The sequence below is a fragment of the Myotis daubentonii genome, chromosome 20, assembly GCF_963259705.1.
Source record: "Myotis daubentonii chromosome 20, mMyoDau2.1, whole genome shotgun sequence".
Lineage (NCBI taxonomy): Eukaryota > Metazoa > Chordata > Mammalia > Chiroptera > Vespertilionidae > Myotis > Myotis daubentonii.
In genome coordinates this window covers 21,818-44,367 of record NC_081859.1, presented here as the reverse complement: position 1 = coordinate 44,367, position 22,550 = coordinate 21,818, and the positions used below count along the sequence as shown (strand labels likewise).

The 22,550-nt window shown below is 52.0% G+C and overlaps 1 protein-coding gene and 1 long non-coding RNA gene across 2 annotated transcripts; both read right to left on the bottom strand.

Moving 5' to 3' along the window:
- Positions 1-11,739: 11,739 nt before the first annotated feature.
- Positions 11,740-13,588, bottom strand: LOC132222409 (uncharacterized). Its single transcript, XR_009450218.1, has 2 exons — positions 12,489-13,588; positions 11,740-12,346 (listed from the first exon to the last, which is right to left on the bottom strand). It is a non-coding gene; the product is annotated as an uncharacterized LOC132222409 (long non-coding RNA).
- LOC132222635 (anomalous homeobox protein-like) lies at positions 13,586-21,164 on the bottom strand. The gene is made up of 6 exons (XM_059677828.1): positions 20,916-21,164; positions 18,494-18,621; positions 16,768-16,891; positions 16,473-16,632; positions 14,788-15,123; positions 13,586-13,725 (listed from the first exon to the last, which is right to left on the bottom strand). The coding sequence occupies exons 1-6, from the start codon at positions 21,162-21,164 to the stop codon at positions 13,586-13,588; spliced, it is 1,137 nt and encodes a 378-aa protein (XP_059533811.1).
- Between the last annotated feature and the right edge of the window lie 1,386 nt (positions 21,165-22,550).

Genomic DNA, 22,550 nt, shown 5'->3' with positions numbered 1-22,550 from the left:
CCCATTTTCAGTCTGACTTACCTCATGGGCTCGGATCCACTCAAGCCAGGCATACAACTTCCCTACGACTAAGAGGCTTATCTTAGCCTTAACCAAGACAAGATGATTTTGCTTTTCAGAAGGTGAATTTTGTCCGGTTGAATTTCAGCGGCATGAAAATGAGTCACCCCTTCCAGGATCTTAGTAAATTCCAGTATTGCTTCATATTTTTTCAAGTCACCTCTGTGACGTTAGGTTATTATTACTAAGTACTTTTTTCTCCTAGTACATTAGTTGTAAACACATTTTTTTTTCCTGAGCATAAGATTCTAGTTAATAGTTTGGTGCTGAAACATTTTGCAACCCAAAACGCGTTCTTGTAACTCAAGGGGTTCTGCTTGGTCCCTGTGTCGGTCTCTTTCAGAATGAAAGATAAAATAAACTGTAGAAATGTGCTAAGACTAAGCAGCCTGCTGTCAGTCAATTCCTGCTCAAAAATAATGCTCTGCCGCCCTCCTGTGGCCATTTAAAGAATAATACGTTGTGCCTCTGGCCATGGTCCTGAAATTCCAGCTAAGGCCCTGTGAACACAACCAAAAATTCTACCCACAACAAAACAAACAAACAAACAAATAAACCAAAGGAAAACCCACAAAATCATTGAGGCTGTCCATGGCGGCAATCATTCCGTCCCTGGATGGACCGAAGTCACGGCTCCTGGGTCATGCACCTCTTCCCACCCCATCTTTGCAAAGGGAGGCCCTGGAGACCGCTGCATTGAGGTTCCCTTTAAGGTGACCCACCACCCTGCCTAATATGTTCCTTGATTCCTCTTTTAGCTAGAGAGTAGTGAGTGTATGTTTGCCAAGCCGGTGCAATAACCAGTGAGCCACACCAGCTACATATTCTATTCACTTTTAAAAATCGAAATCGGAGTGTGGGTCAAGGGTCAGAGGTCAAGGCTGGGGCTGAGGCTGGAGCTGGAGCTGTCCCATGAGGCGGTTGTAGTGATCTTCTTCCTTTCCGTAGTCCCATTCATCCCGAACTGTAGGGAAACATACGCAGCTGGGGAAACCACCTTTCCCGGGAAGGTGGCCGTGGTCAGAATACATAGCCCTAAGAAGGGGCGCACACCTATCGAAAATGATTGTGTGTGGAGGCATGAAGCAGGAAGTCCCCTTGATTCCTGGTAAGGGCACGCCTATCAGCGGATTGATTTTTGTCTGTCACATCATGTTTCTCTCCCTCTCCCTCTCCCTGTCCCTCTCCTTGTGTGTCTGAGATCCATAACAAATTCAAAGACAAACTGGAAAGTGTCGATTTTCCTCGTAGTCTCCCCCAAAAGGTATCCGATTTTGGTGCAACCACCCACCCCTTTTCTTCCTTAGTTATGGTGAGAATTCTGGTTCCTGAATGTTCCCACTGTCATGTCACATGCCAACCTGTGTCCACACATCCACACAAAGAGCTGAGCCTCCCATCCTGTAGAGTTTTCCAGTTCCTTGCAAGGGAGGTGAGATTCCTGCCATTGTAAATGGAAAGAGATGGTAGAAAAAGCTGTGCATGAAGATGGAAGCTACTGATTGTGAGCTGGAAAAGATGTATGGAAGAAATGAAGGCGTGCTGATTGCAAGCAGATCCTGTATGTGGAGGTTTGGGGCCGGGGGGCATCAGCATTTGTCATGTGAATGAGGACTTGATTGTGGAAAGCTTTTGTTCATCCCCTGAGAGATAGTCAGCAGAGGCGGTGAGCCACTTGGCAATGTGTGGTCTTCCAAGGTGAGGCTGGGGGGTGGGTTGCCCTTCGTGACGTGGGCAAGAGAGCCCAGCTCCTACCATGCACAGGGGGCCCGTGCCTGTGCTTGCTTCATCAGGTCCTTGAGTCAGGGCTGGCTCCTCCTGAGTCAGCTGAGACCCGCAGAAAAGAGTATTCCATGGGACAGATTTCCCGTTCCTGAGGTGCTGTGTCAGGATTGTGTCGATGTGGGAAAAGGCGAGTGTGAAGCTGTGGCTCAATGGTTGGTTCTGAGACGTTCAGGTCACTCCCACCCCCCCCCCCCCTAAGTCCTCAATCACTGTAGGGAAAGAGATTCCCATTGTTGACATGGCAACGCCATCGTTTTTTCAAGGACTCTGTGCATTGAAGTGTTCCACATCACACTTGCTGCCATTTCATTTGCCATCTGCAAAGAAACCCTGCCCAGAAGCAGCTGGTCTGAAGACTTGCGAGTGCCGGGATCAGCTGTAAGAGAGCTGTGGGGAATGCTGAAGTCCCCAAGAGAGTCGAGAGGGTGATCAAGTTTTTCAGGGGATGTTGTCAAAAGGAGGAGGTGTTTGTGTTTCGGAGCAGGTGAGTGGATCCCCCGTTTGTTGCACAGCCTCTAAAGGTGCTGTTCTTGTGTCAGTGGCCAGTGAGTGCCATGAGATCCTGTGCGAGAGGGATGTGTATCAGAGACCATGAGCTATGCAGACCTTGGTCCTTCATTTGGACTCGGCTCCCCCTGTGTGGAAGCAGGTCCAGGTGTTTGCACCTGGATTTATCTCAGCAGCAGCATGAACAGACAGACAGACAGACAGACGGATGGACGGACAGAGACACAAGGGCTCTTGTCGAGGTTCCTGATGAGAAAGTTTGCTAATAGTCTAATGCTCTTGTCCATATTTCAATTCTAAGGGGCGTATGCCCATGCCCATTAGGAATGACTGTTTTAGAGACGGAAAGACCCAATGTTGTTATTGTACCAATTTTTTCTAGCATCCATGTCCCAAACATAGTGAAAAGAAGATCTAGGATGCCCCCATGTTCTGATCATGAAAGCTGTGTTGTGTTTCCTCAGTTTATTTCACACACCGTGCAGATGGTCTGCAGCTGAATGGTGACGCAGAGATGAGATCGGCAAGCGGATTTAGTTTTAGAGAAACAGAGGTCTACTGCTCGCTCTTGCAAGTAGCAAAACCTCCAAAGTTCTCATGGCTTTTATTGGGGAGTCCAGCAAGTGACAATGATTAACAGGCATGCCTATGAGATCATCTGAGCTAAGTTATACATTAAAGCAGGGGTCCTCAAACTATGGCCCGCAGGCCACATGCGGCCCGCTGAAAACATTTATCCAGCCCGCCGGGTGTTTTTGCCACCGCTGCCTGTTGCTTATCAGCCGACTCGTCCCTGGCCCGCAGTGCGCATGTGTGGAATGGGCGCCCCACTCTCAGACTCCCCTCCTTCTCTCTGTCTCTCAACTCCTGCTCTCAGTCTCAGGTGTGATCGGACGAGTCATGAGCCTGCCTGTGCAGAGCCTGCTGCTGCCTGAGGACTGAGGTAAGAACAAGTTAGGATTTATTTTTTATTTTGCAGTTAGTAGGGCCTTTTTTTTTGAAGTTAGGAGAGCCTTTTTTTTGAAGTTGGTTAGTTGGTTGGGGGTGGTTTCTAGGAGGGTTGCATCACAGTGATAACGCAAATTGTCAGAGCTCAGTATTAATGCAAATTGTCAGCGGTCAGTTGCCGGAAGCCGGTCCATCCTTGCTGCCTGACACAGTCGCTGCAGGAAAGAAATATCTGCACAGCATATGTTTCAAGGGACCTGGCGTATATAGCATACTGTTCTTAATATGTTTGCTTCCCTTAGCGCTGTGTGTTTTAACCAAGGTCACCTCTCCGAGAAAGGTTGTTTCCCCAGGTAGGAATTTTTCCCTGAAGTCAGGGAGGGGATGAAACTCCTTAACTAAGTGCCAGGCGGGTAGTTAACCACTACAAACAATCATGCTTAAGCTACATAATCTTTACTCCCTGGAATGGAGATAAGAAACACCCTAACCTTTGTAATAGAAATTGACAGGATTAAAATCAACTGGGATAAATACGGATGTAACAAGACAATAAACAGCAGAACCTCTCTGGAGATCCAGACCAGAACTTGGCTGGAGATCCTGGCTAGGCTGCTGATCAACTGAACGCTGTCTCCATGTCATTCTTTCTTCGCCGACTCCGTCTATGCCTTTGGGAACCCCTGGACCTGCTGGGGTTGGACCCCGGCAGTCAGTGTTACCACAAATGGTCAGCGGTCAGTATTAATGCAAATGGTCAGTGCTCAGTGTTATCGCATGGGGGCCCTAAACTGGTAATCTGCCTAGGGCCCTATGGGAACTTATTCCAGCTCTGCAGACAGCTGAGGAGTAGGAACCCCAATTTAATTGACAGTAAGTGCATTTATATTTTGATTGCTGTTCAGTTGTGTATGATGTTGTATGCTGTGCGCTGTGTAAGCCCCGGTTCACACTGTTGCACTCTCTGAGCAGTGCGAGTTCAGCCATATGCTTGTATGGCTGAACTTGCATTAGATTCGGAAGAAAAAAAGGCATACGTGCCTGCTTTTTTCCTGCAGTGGAATCTGATCACATGGGTCTTCTCACCCATGCGATCAGATTCCTGTGAGAGTTCGCAGATCACAGTGCGGTTCGCACAGGGTAGTGTGAACTGGAAAGGTGGTGGAGGAACCGGCTCTGTAATCATGCCGGTTCCCTCACCGCACCAGTGTGAGCCTGAGGTAAAAGCGGACTTCCACCAATATGGGCACTAGTGAGGCTGAAATGAGGTGGACTTGGAAGGCTGCATTGATGGACACTGATCAGACTGCACTGATGGGCAGTGCAGTCTGTATGTCTCTGTGTGGGCAAAGTTATTGATGGTATATTGTTTTAGTAGCACTGTATATATGTATTGGTATTTTAGTAATAGCAATTTGGAATACCTAGGAAACAATGATGTCAAGAAAGAGAAAAACTGACTTCAAGTGTAGGATATTCAAAGAACAGTGGACTTAGGATGACTTTTTCATGCAGTACAAGGAAAGAGCTGTGTGTTTGATATGCCAGAATATAGTGTCTGTGTTCAAAGAATATAATTTGCGTCGACACTATCAAATTCAACATAAAGATAAATATGATTGTTTGGTCAGAGAAGTGAGAAAAGATAAAATATTAAAACTGATATTCCCATTGAAATACTGCTAAGTTTGTTGATTTCACTTTATCTTCATTTTAAATATTGTATTTCTTCCCATTTTGTTTATTTTACATCAAAATCAGATATGTGCAGTGTGCATAGGAATTTGTTCATAGTTTTTTTTAAAACTATAGTCCGGTCCTCCAACGGTCTGAGGGACAGTGAACTGGCCCCCTGTTTAAAGAGTTTGAGGACTCCTGACTAACAACAATCATGCTTAAGCTACACAACCTTGACTTACGACATACAATAGGAAAACCTCCTGCTGGTTTGGCCTTATAGCTTCACTGTGGAGCAATACAATAGGAACCACACAATATAAATAACAAACTATCCCTTATCATGGAACACAGACAAACCCTTTACAATAGAATGTACAAATATACACAGTAAATAAGATTAAAATCAGCACAGCTAAATAGAAAGGAGATTTTTACCAAAGGTCACATAAGAAACTGTAAACATAAAACAAGAAACTGTAACAGGTCAAAGGAGGAGACAAAACATGCCATGATGGAACTATGGACACATGCTTATACGAAACTGTAAACATAAAACAAGAAACTGTAACAGGTCAAAGGAGGAGACAAAACATGCCATGATGGAACTATGGACGCATGCTTATACAATCAAGTACTATAAACACACTTGGAACAGGGCAATAAACACAGAACCTGATCATGCTCATCAGCTCAACGCTGTCTCCGTGGCCTTCATTCTTCGCCCATGCCGTCCACGCCTTTGCGGACCCCTGGACCGCTGGGCCTGGACCCCGGCACAACTCTACTTCTACCTTCTGCCTAGTGCGTCATAACATAGAACGAAGGGAAAACCATGCACGCTGTCTCAGCAACGGGGACAGTCGTTTACCTAACAAAGATTCGGCTTGGCCCACAACACATGACCCCCAACAGTTCAGTGGGCAGCGATACACACTCATACTGACCAACTTTCAAACATTTGCCAAGTAAAACATCCACACTTACTATTGGTATTCTTTATGAACGGTGACACTGAGATGAGCTCGGTGTGCAGGATTGAGTTTAGAGAAGCAGAGGGCTATTGCTAGTCAGGCAAGTAGCAAAAGCCCCCAAGGCTCTCATGGCTTTTATTTAGGGACTACAGCAAACAACAATGGAGTACAGCAAGGGACAATGGTTAACAAGCATGCTTATGAGATCATCTGAGCTAGGTTATACATTACACTATTAGTTTCCTATGTGACACAAAGACTCTTTCCACCTGCAGCAGTGCACCCTCCCATGAACTTTCCATGCCCTCACGGACTATTTATCACCGCAAAGAAAGTTCTGCCTCTGAAAGATAAGTCTTGCTTGCAAGACTTTGTTCTCACGTGGCCTGCTTGCAGGCTCCCGCCTTTTCTTGGCAGAACGTCCTCTTCTAGTTAATTTCAATCCGCTTGAGCAGCTACAACTTACAAAGTTTTTAACATGCTCATTTAATTACACTTACAAAGGCAACTTTGTATGAGAAATGTCATCTTCTAAAATAAAATCTATCTAGAATACAAATGTATAATACATCAAACACATAACTGCTTGCCTCGCATTGATTTTGCAGATAATAACTATAGAAAACAAGTTGGACATCACTTTCCAAACAAACAGCTATTGTGCACATGGATGTCCAAACAGGTCTTGTGTCTTGGACACAGTCACCATCAAGTAGGGGCTGTGTGTGGGGAAATGAAATACACGGTTCTGGAGTCAAAAAACACTGGCAAGGTACCTCCGGGAGGATACGAGGAACCAGCACAGTGGACACACGTTCCCGGATATCACCTCTCCTTGCCAGTGCGGCTTCCATGGTGTGTCTGGCCCTCGCTCTGTCTGACCCTAGGTCTGTGTGTCCCTCTGTCACTGACACCAGCTCAGTCTGCTCCCATCTTCTCACGGGGGGGGGGGGGGTGGGGACTCTGGGAGCAGCGACACAACGCAGCAGACGGGAACACCCGCACGACCCTCCTCTGCCCATTTCCCACTTCCTTTACACCTCACTTTCCCCTGCCCCTCCAAGCCTCACCCCTGAGAGCCTCGCCCCTGACGTGGTGGCTTGGGAGACCCTGCAAGGACCCTGCTAGAGTGGCCTCGTCCTGTTGTGTCAGGAACTTCGCAGGTGAGGGACACTCGAACATTTTATTTTTATCTTATGCACACATCGCGTGGAAAAACATCAGCGTAGCTGAATGCTCTGCTCACCACGGTGCCTTTCTTCCCGCATATGGTGCTTTTTCACACCCTCCAAATCTTTTCCTGCTTGTACTTTTTTCGTGTGTATGTTTTGCTTAATTCTTACACAGGAGATGTTTTCACCATTCATTTTCTTAGAGAGCATGGAAGGGAGGGAGCGGGAGGAGAGAGGCAAAACAAACAAGCAAACATGAGTATGCAACACAACATGCATCTCTGGCTCCTATAGGAGCCCGGACCGGGGCAGGCGATGAAACATGCATCTCAGGTATGTGCTCTGGACCAGGAATGCCAACAGAGACCCTTCCCTGGCCATCCGAATGTCTAACCTGGGAGGAACACTGGCCAGGGCCTATTCCTTCTGCTTAGCAGATGACAACACATGTCACTCTTTCTTCTTGCACAAGCAAGGCAGACAATCTACCATGATCACTCATCATTCATGTTTCTCTCTTCCTCTCTGAAATAGGACAAATAAATATTTCTAAAGAACACACTGTAGCCCTGACCACTGTCGCTCAGTGGGTAGAACGACGGCCTAAGAAATGAAAGGTCCCTGGTTCGATTCCCAATCAGGGCACATGCCCTGCTTGTGGGCTCGATCCCCAGTGGGAGCGGGGACAGGAGGCAGCTGATCCATGATTCTCTCTCATAGTTGATGTTTCCATCTCCCTCCCAGGGCCTCCCTTTGCAAAGATGGGGTGGGAAGAGGTGCAGACCCAGGAGCCGTGACTTCGGTCCATCCAGGGACGGAATGATTGCCGCCATGGACAGCCTCAATGATTTTGTGGGTTTTCCTTTGGTTTATTTGTTTGTTTGTTTGTTTTGTTGTGGGTAGAATTTTTGGTTGTGTTCACAGGGCCTTAGCTGGAATTTCAGGACCATGGCCAGAGGCACAACGTATTATTCTTTAAATGGCCACAGGAGGGCGGCAGAGCATTATTTTTGAGCAGGAATTGACTGACAGCAGGCTGCTTAGTCTTAGCACATTTCTACAGTTTATTTTATCTTTCATTCTGAAAGAGACCGACACAGGGACCAAGCAGAACCCCTTGAGTTACAAGAACGCGTTTTGGGTTGCAAAATGTTTCAGCACCAAACTATTAACTAGAATCTTATGCTCAGGAAAAAAAAATGTGTTTACAACTAATGTACTAGGAGAAAAAAGTACTTAGTAATAATAACCTAACGTCACAGAGGTGACTTGAAAAAATATGAAGCAATACTGGAATTTACTAAGATCCTGGAAGGGGTGACTCATTTTCATGCCGCTGAAATTCAACCGGACAAAATTCACCTTCTGAAAAGCAAAATCATCTTGTCTTGGTTAAGGCTAAGATAAGCCTCTTAGTCGTAGGGAAGTTGTATGCCTGGCTTGAGTGGATCCGAGCCCATGAGGTAAGTCAGACTGAAAATGGGAGGTGTGTCCTAACACCCTGCATCCTATTACGAAAAGCTCTGCCTGCCTGCAGCTCTGTAAGGACCCAGTTAGAGATTAGAGGAAGTCAACCCGGGACCCAAATGGGTGAAGAACAGTGATCATCGATGGCCAGTGTGCCAACCATCTGGGCACAACAGGGGTCAGACGCCTCAACGGGGGAAGCGCTGACCCTTCAGTATTCACAGAGGGTGACTCGGACCCACGCACAATCATGTTGGTTTTTTGTCTTTAATGCTCAGGAGCCCAGGCATAGGGGACAGTTAGGTTCAGGGCCACAGGTCTGGTAGGATTAAGCTACACAACCTTGACTTACGACATACAATAGGAAAACCTCCTGACGGTTTGGCCTTATACCTTCACAGTGGAGCAATACAACAGGAACCGTAGAATACAAATAACAACCTAGCTCTTATCATGGAACGCAGACAATAACCTTTACAATACGATGTACAAACATAGACAATAAATAAGATTAAAATCAGCAGAGCTAAATAGAAATGACATTTTTAACAAAGGTCAGATAAGAACTGTAAACATAAAGCAAGAAACTGTAAAAGGTCAAAGGAGGACCCAAAACATACCATGACATAACTATAGACACATGCTTATAGAATCAAATAGTATAAACACAGTTGTAACAGGGCAATAAAGACAGAACCTGATTATGCGGATCATCTGAACGCTGTCTCCATGGCCTTCGTTCTTCGCCCATGCCGTCCACACTTTTGGGGACCCCTGGACCGCTGAGGCTGGACCCCGGCACAACTCTACTTCTACCTTCTGCCTATCGCTTCATAACACAGAATGAAGGGGAAACTATGCAAGCTGTCTCGACAAGGGGGACCCTAATTTAGCTAGCAAATACTTGGCTTGGGTCACAACACATGACCCCCAACAGTTCATTGGGCAGCGATACACTCAGACTTACCAAATTTCTAAACATTTCCCAAGTAAAACATCCACACTTACCAAGTTTGTAACATGCTCATTTAATTACACTTACAAAGGCAGCTTTGTATGAGAAATGTCATTTTCTAAAATAAAATCTATATAGAATACAAATGTATAATACATCAAACACATAACTGCTTGCCTCTCATTGATTTTGCAGATAATAACTACAGAAAACAAGTTGGACATCACTTTCCAAACAAACGGCTATTGTGCACATGGATGTCCAAACAGGCCTTCTGTCTTGGACAGAGTCATCATGAAGTAGGGGCTGTGTGGGGAAATGAAATACATGGTTCTGGAGTCAAAAAAAACACTGACAAGGCACCTCCGGGAGGATACGAGGAACCAGCACAGTGGACACACGTTCCCGGATGCCACCGCTCCTGGCAACTGCGGACTCCATGGTGTGTCTGGCCCTCGGTCTGTGTGTCCCTCGGTCACCGACACTAGCTGAGCCTGCTCACATCTTCACAGTGGGGGCGACTCTGGGAGCAGCGACACAACGCAGCAGACGGGAACACCTGCATGACCCTCCTCTGCCCGTTTCCCACTTCCTTTACACCTCACTTTCCCCTGCCCCTCCAAGCCTCACCCCTGAGAGCCTCGCCCCTGACGTGGTGGCTTGGGAGACCCTGCAAGGACCCTGCTAGAGTGGCCTCGTCCTGTTGTGTTAAAGTGATTAATTACCCGCCTGGCACTTAGTTAAGGGGTTTATTCCCTCCCTAACTTCAGGGGAAAATCCCTACCTGGGGAAACAACCTTTCTCAGAGAGGTGACCTTGGTTGAAACACATAGTGCCAAGAAGGTGAGCAAACATTTTAAGAACAGTATGCCATATATGCCAGGTCCCTTGAAACAGCAAGGATGGACCGGCTCCCAGCACACTGGGACCTGTGGGGTATCCAGGGTCCTCCCCATCAATACAGATAGAAAAGGCTGGGATGTTCTCCCTGGAGCTTCTGGAAGTACCTACCTGTCTTGTTACAGCAGCTGCAGGACACTTTGAATCTCACCTCCTCCCCCCAGTCAGCCCAACCACTGCTCCTTTAGCCTGAGCGCCTCAAGTGTTGCAGTCCAGTCACACACACACTGATCCACGACACAACCCCTCATCCCTCGAGAAACACACTAGCTTCCAGCTGCTCCTCTGCCACCATCTTCCTCACTATCCACCTTGAACAACACCAGCCCGGAGTTGTCCCCACTGGGGCTGGAAAAGTCCATCACACCGTTTATGAAGTAAGTCGTGGAGATGGAACTGCAGCATAGGCAATAGAGTCCGATGGAAACTAGACTGACGGGGTGGTCACTTTGTAAGTTATGTGAATGTGGAATCACTCTCTTGTGCACCTGAGAGTAATGTATTATTGTAAGTCAATTAGAGTTAAAAATAAATTCAGAATAAGAACCACAAAAGTGCACACAATCCGTACTGGGTGTTGCTCACTGGTTAGAGCTTTTGCTTGCCAAGCATACACTCACCACTCTAGTTAAAAACGGCACCAACGAACGTATGAGGTAGGGTGGATGGGTCACCATAAGGGGAGCCTTAGTACAGCTTCTACAGGGGCCTCGCTTTGAAGACCTTGGGCTGGACGAGCTGAAGAACACAGGGCCATGAGTACAGAATGATTGCCGGCCTGGACAGCTTCGATGATTTTGTGCTGGTGATTTTTATGGGTAGAATTTGTGTTCACAGGGTTTTGACTGGATTGCAGCACCATGGACAGAGGCACAGGTTGTTATTCCTTGCATGGCCACAGGAGGGTAGGAGAGGATCACTTTTGTGCAGGAATTGGCAGACTGGGCATGAAAGCCAGGACCCTTTGGGGTAGGGGCACTGTTCTAACCACTGAGAAACAGCTGCTAGGCCGAACTCTGGCGCCAGGAGGTGCACCGCACGCAGGGCGCATGGTCAGTGTGCTTGTGTCTGGCCACTGCCACCCCCAGGGCAGCTCTTGTTCCCACAACATCACCATCAGCTCAGGGCAGATGGCGGGGATGTCCCCCGTGACCCTGCGTGTAACACAAGACACGAGGGACAGTATCTGTGATGCTTGGGTACCCGCACCCGTGCTGTGCGATGCTGGTTGGAGACCGACAGCCACAGCGACAGGCAGTGCTCAGCGTGCAGCTAGGTGAGTAAACACAAGGCGTCCAGACCATGAAACTTTAATGTAATTGAACAGAACATGTGGCAAACATAACGGATTACAGCCGTGGACTGAAAGGCACCCACCACCCTGCTGGGACACCCCACGCCACTTGGAGAGGCACCACAGGCACAGAATTGACAGAACGCTTCCACATCCCACTCACCACGTTAGGTGGGGGGAGTCTGGCCTGGCGCAGGGCGGGCAGGAGGGTGGCCGGCAGGGGAACAGTCTCCTGCCCACAACTGCTCAGGGGTGGCACTAACGTCTGCCGTGGCCTGAGTGGAACACACCCCTTCGACTTGGGATCCACAAACATTTCTCAAACGCTTCCTCCAACATCGGGAGCTGCCAAACAACTGCATAAACACGGCGGAGACCAGGGACGCACACACCTCCCAGCAGAGCCCCCAGGGAACACGGGAACCTCTTTTCATCAGGATGAGGTTCTGTAACTTGTACTGAACGGTCGAATGTCCACACCTGTCTTCCCTGGGATGCTGGCCTGGCTCCCGGGGGCAACTCAGCCCCTGTTGCCCCCCGAAAGCTCAAGGAGCACATTGGCCACCCAGAAGACATCGCTGGAGACCTGGCAGTCAGACCACCGCACCTGGAATGCCAACACAGCAACACACATGCAGGCCCCCTCTGCCCGGCTCCCCCAAGCTCATCATGGCAGACTTGTTCAGTCTGAAGGCAGGAGTGAATCCAGGAGTGAGGAAGGAACCCACTTCCTCCTAGGAAAGCCTCACCTGGTTGGACGGCAGGGCCTCGCTCAGCTCCCCAGCAGGCACAGGCCGGGGAAAGGTCGACGGGGTAGGAGCCAGCTCCGGGAGGCTGTAGAAGGGGCCACATCAGAACAGGGCTGGGCTCCAGTGGGCACCAAGCAACACCTTCCACCCCGTGGGGAACATGCCTGAGAGTGTCTGCGCACCAGGAGCTCCCCGTGTGCCAGACCCTCAGACCCATCTCCTCCCTGAGGGACCTCAGGGCACAGCGACCAAAGGGGCCCATGGGACACGACAAGCACATGGCTCGAGGGCGGGGGGGATAGTGCACCAGAGCGGCTCATGGAGGACACGTGCAGCGAGAAGGTCATGCAGAAGGACGGGCTGGGGAGGTGAAGGAGACAGAGCCCTTACACCCAAACCAGAGGAAGCAGAGGGATGGCAGGGACGGTGGCAGTACAGCTGCCACGGAGACCTGACGGCGGGTCCCTAAAGGCAATCGCAAACGTCTGTTCACGACCCCAGGTCACTATGGAGGACGGTCAGGGTTCTCCCACCATCTGAATTGGGACTTCCCCTCCCTCTCGCGTCCCCCTATAATTCTGCCCTCATTGGCACCTGGCCTTCAGCGCCAGATTAGTGAGACCCAATCTCTGGGGGTGCGGTCCTGGGGGTCACTCTCAGAAATTCCCTCTAGCAGAGGACCCCCCTCCCCGGTCACATCCCTCTGTCCCTCCTGTGTGCAGGCTCCTGGACCCTTGTCCCGGCCCCACGGCCGCTCCACAGCACCTAGGCTGCCAAGGCCCTTTAAAACTTCACTCTGGAAATAAAACCAGGACCTCCATGCTGCTCAGAAACTCTGACAGCCTTTATCTGGGAAGAAGAAAATGCCAGAAAGAGGCTGCTGGGTGCCAGGGCAATCTCAGGGAAGAGGCCTAAAAACCGTCCACAGCACAGATGTCCTGTCCACTCTCGTGTTCCCCGTTCTGTCTGGGAGAAACCCCACCCTCTTCCCTTTGGGAGACGCAGGCTACGGGACTATTGTGGTTTCCAGAAACCTGTAAGCAAAAGGCTTCACCGGCACAAGTTCGGCCAACGCTATGAACCAGAGCTCTGCAGGCTTACCTCTGGGGCAGGACCAACTCCGGAGCCTGTGGTGGGGGCTGTGTCACCAGGAAGCTGCCTGAAAGGCTGACGCTGGTGCCCGGACCCTCCTCCAGGAATGTGCTCTGGGGGTGGCTGCCGGGCAGGTCAGGGAGCCCTGCATGAAGGAAAGGCCACAGCTCACTGCAGGGAGGAAGGGCCAAGCTCACACACAGCACAACCAAGACCTGCAGGACAGGAGTGTCCAGCTGCCTGGCCACAGCCCGCAGCCTCCCTCCCTGAAGGAGGACTGGCCACAACTGTTCATCTCAGCGGTGCCTTTGGGCTTCCAGAGGACACAACGAAGCCAATTCTCCCTGTCTGACTGTCCCCCCACCCAAGTCTCAGCCTCCGAATCTGCCCACCCACAGCCATGGGAGGTGGGGACATTGTCACTTCGCCTTTGGCTTCACTGAGGTCCAAGGTGCCACAACCTTACCTTTCTCCACTTACATTGTTTCACAGAATATTTCCCTCTCTCTCTTCCCCTCCACCCCCCTCTATATCTATACATTTCCAATTAATCTGAGAGAGGAAGGGAGAGGGAGAGAAACACCAGTGATGAGAGAATCATTGGCAGGCAGCATCCTGCACGCACCACACTGGGGATCAAGTCCAAAAACCAGGCATGTGCCCTGACCGGGAATCCTACCATGACCTCCTGGTTCATAGGTGGATGCTCAAACACGGAGCCCGGCCGGACAGGCAGAAAATTGGTCACACTTAAAGACAAGCCCCTGTGGCCCTGGCTAGTGAGGCTCAGTGGACAGAGTGTCAGACTGTGGACTGAAAGGTCCAGGGTTTGATTCCGGTCAAGGGCACATGCCCAGGTTGCGGTCTCAGAAGCTCGGCCCTGTGCTGTAGCAGCAGGTGCTGGCAGGCAGGCAAGTGCACAGAGTGGGGAGTGCAGGACTGGCAGCTGCTTCGTCTCCTTTTTGCTCTTTCCTCGCATCTTATTTTGTTTCACGTGCATGTTTTATTTTGACAAATGAAACAAATAAGAACTATAACCTGGGATGTTTGTCACAAGAGCCTCTTTGAGGCTCACCGGTTCTGGGTCTAATCAAGCAGAGGGTTCAGGTGGAAGCCCTGGCCCTTCCCATACCTCCCTGCCCCCCAGAGATGCCCGTAGCTGCAGCCTCTGGTGCAGAAACTCATGGTCCCAGTGGAATGGACTCACCTGTGGAGCTGGGCTCGGCGACTGTGGGAATGGACACCGACATAGAAGCGTACGGAGGAGGCATCCAGAAGTGCGGCCAGTGACTGTGCACCAGCTGTAGAGGCTGAACGGAAGCGTCCCAGGAGGACGCCGGTGTGAGGGACACCAGCCAGGGCTTGGGTGCAGCTGAAGGGTCCAGCAAATCCCTGCGGGCAGCCAGCCCAGCGAAGCCAGGGTCAGGGAGGACGGCGGGGACAGTGGATGGGTCGCGACCAGGCCCCTCCGCATACATCTCGCCGCCCTGCAGAAAGCTGGGAAGCCCCACGAACACTGTCCCTTGGTGGACGGAGGCTCGCTCTGGCCAGGACAGTCACTGACGGCATGGGGCCCAACATTCCCCAATCCTGCTGCCTTCACTGCTCTCCTGTGCCTGCAAACGCTCTACAGACACTTAGAAGAAAGTATGATACCTGGAAACCCAAGATACACTCGCAGTTCCTTCAAAGGCCTCAGGGAAGCACTCTCCACGCACTGAGAGCTGGACGTGGCTAGGAAAGGCCTAGCAGGCGACTGAATAGACGATGGTTGGTCTCAAAGGAACACGAAGCAGCAGTGGATAATCATGAGAGAATAAATAATCCACAAATGCTCACCGTGTCTCAGGTGGTGCTCCTGGGCCTCTGTCAACAACCCTCACCCCAGGAACCGTGGCAACAACCACAGGCAGGTCCTGCAAGTCCCCACTTCACAGGTGAAAAAAGCGAGGCAGGGAGGTCACAGCACCCGCCTAGAGACACACAGCCGGTGCTGTCACCGGACATCAGGTGCCAGGCCAGGCACTACCGTGTACAGCAGGAACCCGGCAGTGCTGGCCCTGATCAACCCAATGAAACAAACCACACCAATCACCAGAAGCAACCAAACCACGACAGCTGGGTGTGCCTGCAGGCGATAGGTTTGCGTATTTTTCTTTCTGCGTCTGTTTCCCCTTCTCCATCACGCGCAGGACGGCAGGCTGTGAGTCAGTCACGGGGAACACGTGCAGGGTCCCTGACCGGGGCTCCCGGCAAGGGTGCCCGCACTCCTGTGGCCACAGCCCTCCCAGACCTGGTCCCAGCGGGCCCAGCATGCCCATGCCCATTCCCCCTGGTATCCTGCTGACGGTGGGGAAGCTGAACAAGGAGAACAGACCGTGGGGATGACAGTACCTGGGAGTCAGTGATTTGGGCATTGTCCCGTCTCCAGAAACATCCAAGGCCAGGGCCGGAGGCTGCCAAACCCCTGGAGTGGTCACCGGGGTTCGAGCCGGCCCACTCTCCTCACCTCCTGTAGAAAGCCAGTTGGACGGGAGGGAGGCTGGATGGACCTTAAGTTCCAGCCTCCTTCCCAGCAGCCACAGGAGCCCTGCTGTGGGGAAAGGTGTGACCACCGAGTCCTTCCAACAGTCTGTGTCCCGTGATGCACCTTTACTCTGAGCAACAATCCCTAACCAGACACCCTGCTCCCCAAACCTACGCACTTGGCCCGGGCCAAGTGGCCTCCACACACGAAGGCAGCCGCAGCCCCATCTGACCCTCAGCCTCACTGTTCTTGCTCCTCAGGGTGAGTGTGCAGGTCAGGATTAGGGTTAGGCCAGGCCCGGGACACGGTGCTGTGACCGGGCAGCTGAGGTCAGCTCCCAGCATGGGGACCTTTGGGCCACTCACCTGCCCACTGAGGTGGGTGCCCACCCACGAAGCCGGGGTGGCGGTGGCCTGAGGGCTGCGCCTCCAAACGCTGGAGCCTCAGCTTTTGATGATAGCGGTAATTGGCAAACCAGGTGTAGACCTGCTCCATGGTGAGGCTGGTCTCTGCAGCCAGGGCCTCCTGCGGAGACATGGGATCTGAGCCCAGCAGCAGGGTGCACGGGGGATGGGGGTGCACGATGGTCCCCAGAGGCCAGACTGCTGCGCAGCAGGCGGGGGCACCGAGGGCTGCCTGGCCTGACTCTCGGACTCTCACCCGCTGGGCCTGGCTGGGCCTGCTGCTCACACCCGAAGCGAAGCTCTGCAACTTCTGGCGAACCTCCCTGGGGTAGCTGCGGCTCTTCAGTCCGTCAGGGCAGAGGGAGGGGGGTGGCGGGTTCCTGGGGAGCACAGACAGGGGGTGTCACAGCCTCCCTTCTCCTGGCACCGCTCCTGTTAGACCTCCTGTGCCCAGAACACGGTGTCCTGCACGCCCTCTGCTCACAGGCCACTCCTCCCAGTTCCTATGCTGCCAGGTGCCAGGGGCCCGTCTCCTGAGGGGTGAGGGTTCCCCGGCCCCACTTGCAGGTTGCACCAGGGCTTCCAGGACATGCAGCGAGATGCCAGGCCTGACAAATGCCAAGAAATGGGGAAGCTACATGGTGAGGATGCTGAGATTGGTTATGCTTGATTGTCGTGAAAATCTGAGTTATTTTAAAAGAAAACAGTGGCATCTAAACAAATAGCACCTGTCTATACAAAACTTAAAGTCCAAACACCAACTGAACAAATACCCTGGATGTCAAAAAGGCATCCCACTCACCCAAATCCCAAGTGGAGCTTGTCCCCAGCCCTCCCCACATCCTCCCAGCCCGCGTCCAGCGCACATGGTGAGGAGCCACCACATTCCAGCCGCTAGGCCAAGAGAACTGAGTCCAACTTGAATCTTTCTTTTGCTCCTCAAAGACGTACAAGCCATTGGCAAATCCTCCAAATTCTATTTTCAAAAAAATGTATTTTTATTGATTTCAGAGCAGAAGAGAGAGGGAGAGGGAAACATCAATGATGAAAGAGAATCATGGATCGGCTGCCTCCTGCACACCCTCCACGGGGGATTGAACCCGAAACCTGGGCATGTGCCCTTGCCGGGAATCAAACCTGGGACCCTTCAGTCAGCAGGCCGGCGCTCTATCCACCGAGCCAACGCAGCTAGGGAGGGCCAAACGCTATCTTAACACAACCCTTTCTTCAGCCACTGCCAGAGACTCAGAACCTCCGGCTCCTGCTCCTGCACTGGCCTCTGCTGTAACTCCCCTGCCCCCTCCTTGTGCCCCTGGGACCGCCATCCACTTGCTCGGGTCTCTCCTCCAAGGACTGGACGGGCCCGCACTCAGCCCTCCCCACAGCAAGAACAATGGGTCCCAGCCCCCTTCGGAGAACCTTCTGTCTCCCCTTCCTCACTCTGAATCATGGGATGTACACTGTTGCCCTGACTACTGTCTATCCTCTACCCAAGGTCAGCTCTGGAGAACAAAGCCCAGTTTCTGGCCTCAGCACCTCCAATAGCACCACAACGAGAGCCTCTTCACAGACACTGCTGGTCCCAAACCATTTCCCGTGCTGAGCTGCACTCTGGCCGCTCCCAGCACCTACAGGGAGGGACACCCTGCAGCCTGGAAGACACCGAGGTTGAGTGAATGTCGGGTCTGAGGACATAGCTCACTTTCTGCAGCAGCATGAAAACATTCTCTCTGGTCAGAAAGGAATGGGTCTCTTCTGGACACGAACCAGGACCTGGAGCTGAGGAGTCCTGCACCTGGGCTGTCGGGAGCTCAGGGAGACCTGGGGGCCTGCAGACCAGCGGGGACACCCATGACCAGGAGCAAAGCTATCCAGTCTCTGTGTCTGGCCTGGAACCTGGCTTTGCCTCCGTCTCCTCCACCCTGTGCTCATCCAGGAACCGGCCGCCCCTCCCTCTGCACAAATACAGCTCAGCCACGTACCTCCTCCTGCAGCGGAACTTCTGCCCGGAGCTCAGCGTGGCCACGCCCAGCCTCTTCTTCTCCAAATGGTAGTGAATGTCATTCCAGAGCTGCACCAGCTCCTCACTGCCTCCTGGAACACAGCATCGCTGCGGAGAAGAGCCTGCTGAGACCTGGCCACCTCACCCACCTGAGCACGGTCATCGCCCAGACCTGACCCCTGGGAAGAGCTGCTCACTGATGTGCCAAGCAGCAGGGCATGGCCAGATGGCCAGCACTCCAGTCCACCCCAAGTGCAGGCGGTGTCCTGGAGGCCCAGATGGCCACCCATTCACACCAGCATGTCAACCCTTCCACAAAGCACACAGGTGGGGACAGCCGTCAGTTACTCCTCAGAGGTGAGGAGCCTGAGGAAAGGGCAGGTAGGCGACTGGCTAGCGGCCACACAGGAGGCAGAGCTGTTGTCATTGACGGCCACATTGTCTTTTTAAGGCTCCAAAGCTCGACCCCTGTCTTGTGTGAAAAGCTTTTTCTCCCACCAGCAGGGAAGTGGAGTGAAGCCCCGGGTGACCTGTTCCAATGACCACACTTTGAAGATGGCCAGGACGTCTGGCCCTGGCATCCCCTAGGCCAGTGATGGCGGACCTTCTGAGCTCGGCCTGTCAGCATTTTGAAAACCCCTAACTTAAATCTGGTGCCGTGTCACATGTAGACATTTTTTTATATTTGCAACCACAGTAAAACAAAGACTTAAATTTCTTATATTTATTTTATATATTTCAATGCCATTTAACAAAGAAAAATCAACCAAAAAAATGACTTCGCGTGTCGTAGGTTCGCGATCACTGCCCGAGACACCAGTCGGTGTGCGTTTCTCGCCTTTAACTCCACGTTCCCAGCGCCATCTTGGCGAGGGAGGTGCAGATCATCAGAAAGAGCCCACGTGGCTGGGCTGGGACTTGCAGTCTCTGCCAGGATCAGCCATCAGCCTCAGGCACAACAGTCAGGAAGCCACGGGCCCTCCCTGCCTGCAGGACCAGCCTGGGCCTGAAACATGTGGTGGCTACAGCATTAGCTCTCGGGTCTCAGCCACACGGCACCTCTTCAGAGCATGTCTAAGCCATCCTGACGGAATCTGAGCCCTCCCCTGGGAGTCTGTCCGCACTGGTGTCAGCCTGCATTTCATCGCTGATGCCTTCACAGCAGTTATCACGCCTCTAAATGTGGGTGCCCTTGTTTCTGTACAGCAGCCGTTTATTTGCACAGATTTAAACACTGGAGCCCTCCAATGTCCCAGGGTTATGCTGGGTGTCATCGCTCTTGCAATGAGAACAGGGCGCGGCCCCTCCCTCCTGGGCCCACGTGTGGCCAGGGGAGACAGAGGAAGCACAAATGGACTCTAATTATGACCCGAGGGCGGAATCCAAGGACAGAATGCGGGGTTGCACTTGAGGATACAGGGTCACTACCCAGACAGGTGACACTGACAGCAGAAACCTGAAAGGTGGGAAGGCACCAACCTCTAGCTGAGGGAATGACATGTGCGTAGGTCCTGAGACAAAGAAATGTTGCGGAAATTCTAAGAACGGCTAGGATGCCAGCATGGGCCACACGGAGGAAGGGGGAGTGTGGGTCCAGGCCTGGAGAGCAGGCAGGCTCAGGCCCCAGGCCCTGGTGCACACATGGTCCCACCTGCAGTCCTACAACTTCCTCCAGCTGCTGCATGAAGGCAGAGGCGGGAGGAGGACACCTCTTGGCTTGGAGGGTGGGGGTGGGAATACAAGGAACTTGGAAGAAGTGACTATCTTTACGGTAAGTATGTGCTGAAACAGGGAAACACGGGCCCTCAAATCCATGACTGAAGCCCCCTGAGCTGTCTGTATTTTGGAATTCAGAATTTCTCTGATTTTATGAACTAACACAGGCACACACTATAGAGTATGTGCCACCCCATATAGTCTGGGGCAGGCAGCATACCGCAGTCAAACATGCCAATATGTAGGCAGCCAAATATACCACTGTCCACTCGGTGGCTAAGTAATGACCGTCAATTCCTCACGTCAGTGCAAGCCACGTTTTCATGGAGGATGAGCTGAGGCACCCAGTGCCCCCAGAGGAGCGGCACAGATGCCTATGGTTTCCGAGTTTTCAAGAGCGACCCTTTGGCTCAGGAACAGAGGTCCAGGGTCTGCTTGACTGCTGGCTACACGACTGGGAGCCGGAACTCCATCCTGGGACCCCCACTCAGTGAGGATTTCATCAATGGACCACTTTTCTCAGATGATCAAACTGCTCAGATATTGGTAAACTGAGAGGGGACCATCCTGCCTTGTTTACAGAACCTCTCTCCAGGCTGTGGCTGGCTGTGGACTTTCCATCTCGCTCAGGATGCTAGTGGCTGCCGCCCCTCTCTCAGCACCTCCCCCCACAAGACCAGTCCTACCTCCAAGAGCCAGCAGGCGGCCTCGTTCTGCTCCTGCTTGGCCAGCGCTCCGGCACACACCAGCGCCACGTCCTTGTTGCTCAGGAGGTACAGGAAGAGCTGGCTCTCCAGCACGGCCGTGACCAAGGGCTGTGCCTCGGTGAAGTCGTCCTGCAGGTCCCGGCACAGCCTGCCCGCGAGGCTCTCCAGCTCCTCCACAGATGGGCTGGCACCTCCACTGTCCCGCAGCAGCTTCAGGAAACTCTGCATCCTGGGCTGGGTTGCGTCCCTCTGCAAACAAGGTGGCAGGCATCACTTAGCCAGCTCTAACTATGGGCTGATTAGACATGAATCCTCAGACCAACTCTGAGAGGCCCCTCCCACTCGGGCACGGGTGAGGTGGCAACAGTGAGGTTACCTGAGGAAGAGGAGGAACCATACCCCATGGCACTGCCTTTCAGTCCCTCCGAATCCATCTAGCCCAGCTGTGCACCCGGCTGAGCCGGGTGCTGTCACTCACCCCTCTGCACCTTTCACCTGCCCCCAGGTGCCCCACTCTGTTTGCACCTGGCCTTCTATACTTGTCTCACTCCTCCTCTGGACTCGGTGGGTCAGTGACCATGTGTGTGAGGGCCATCAGGTTTCCCCAGCATCTCCCAGCCGTGAGGAGGTGCCCTGGGACAGGGGCTGGGCAGACACCATTTCCATTCATGTAAGAGGGGCCATGGGGCCTGCGGGAACAGGACTAGTACCATCCGGTTCTAACTATTGTGATTTTGGGAAAAAAACCCAGAACCTCAAACTCATCATTTGGAAAACACTAGGAGTTAAAGGTTGCGCTAGTCACAGACACTGAAGAAAGTAAGAAGAGGTGGACCCGGGCAGGTCTCGTTGAGTGCCGGAAGCCAGTCCATCCTTGCTGCTTGACACAGTCACTGCAGGAAAGAAACATCTGCACAGCATATGTTTCAAGGGACCTGGCGTATATAGCATACTGTTCTTAATATGTTTGCTCCCCTTAGCACTGTGTGTTTTAACCAAGGTCACCTCTCCTAGAAAGGTTGTTTCCCCAGGTAGGAATTTTTCCCTGAAGTCAGGGAGGGGATGAAACTCCTTAACTAAGTGCCAGGCGGGTAGTTAATCACTACAAACAATCATGCTTAAGCTACATAATCTTTACTCCCTGGAATGGAGATAAGAAACGCCCTAGCCTTTGTAATAGAAATTGACAGGATTAAAATCAACTGGGATAAATACGGATGTAACAAGACAATAAACAGCAGAACCTCTCTGGAGATCCAGACCAGAACTTGGCTGGAGATCCTGGCTAGAGATCCTGGCTAGGCTGCTGATCAACTGAACACTGTCTCTGTGTCCTTCCTTCTTCGCCGACTCCGTCTACGCCTTTGGGAACCCCTGGACCTGCTGGGGCTCGACCCCAACAGTTAAGACACTAAACTGCGGGCACTGGCACTTGAGGACACAGGCCGAGGCACTGAGCCGGCCCCACCAGGCTGGCTTCAGTTTCCGAGCAAAGAGCACTGATCCACTGCACCCCAAAGCCCACTCTGTGGTGGGTCCCCAAACATATAAGCTACAGCAAGCGGACTTGAAGGCTTTGTGGAGTTTTTCTTTTTCATACAAATCTATGCACAG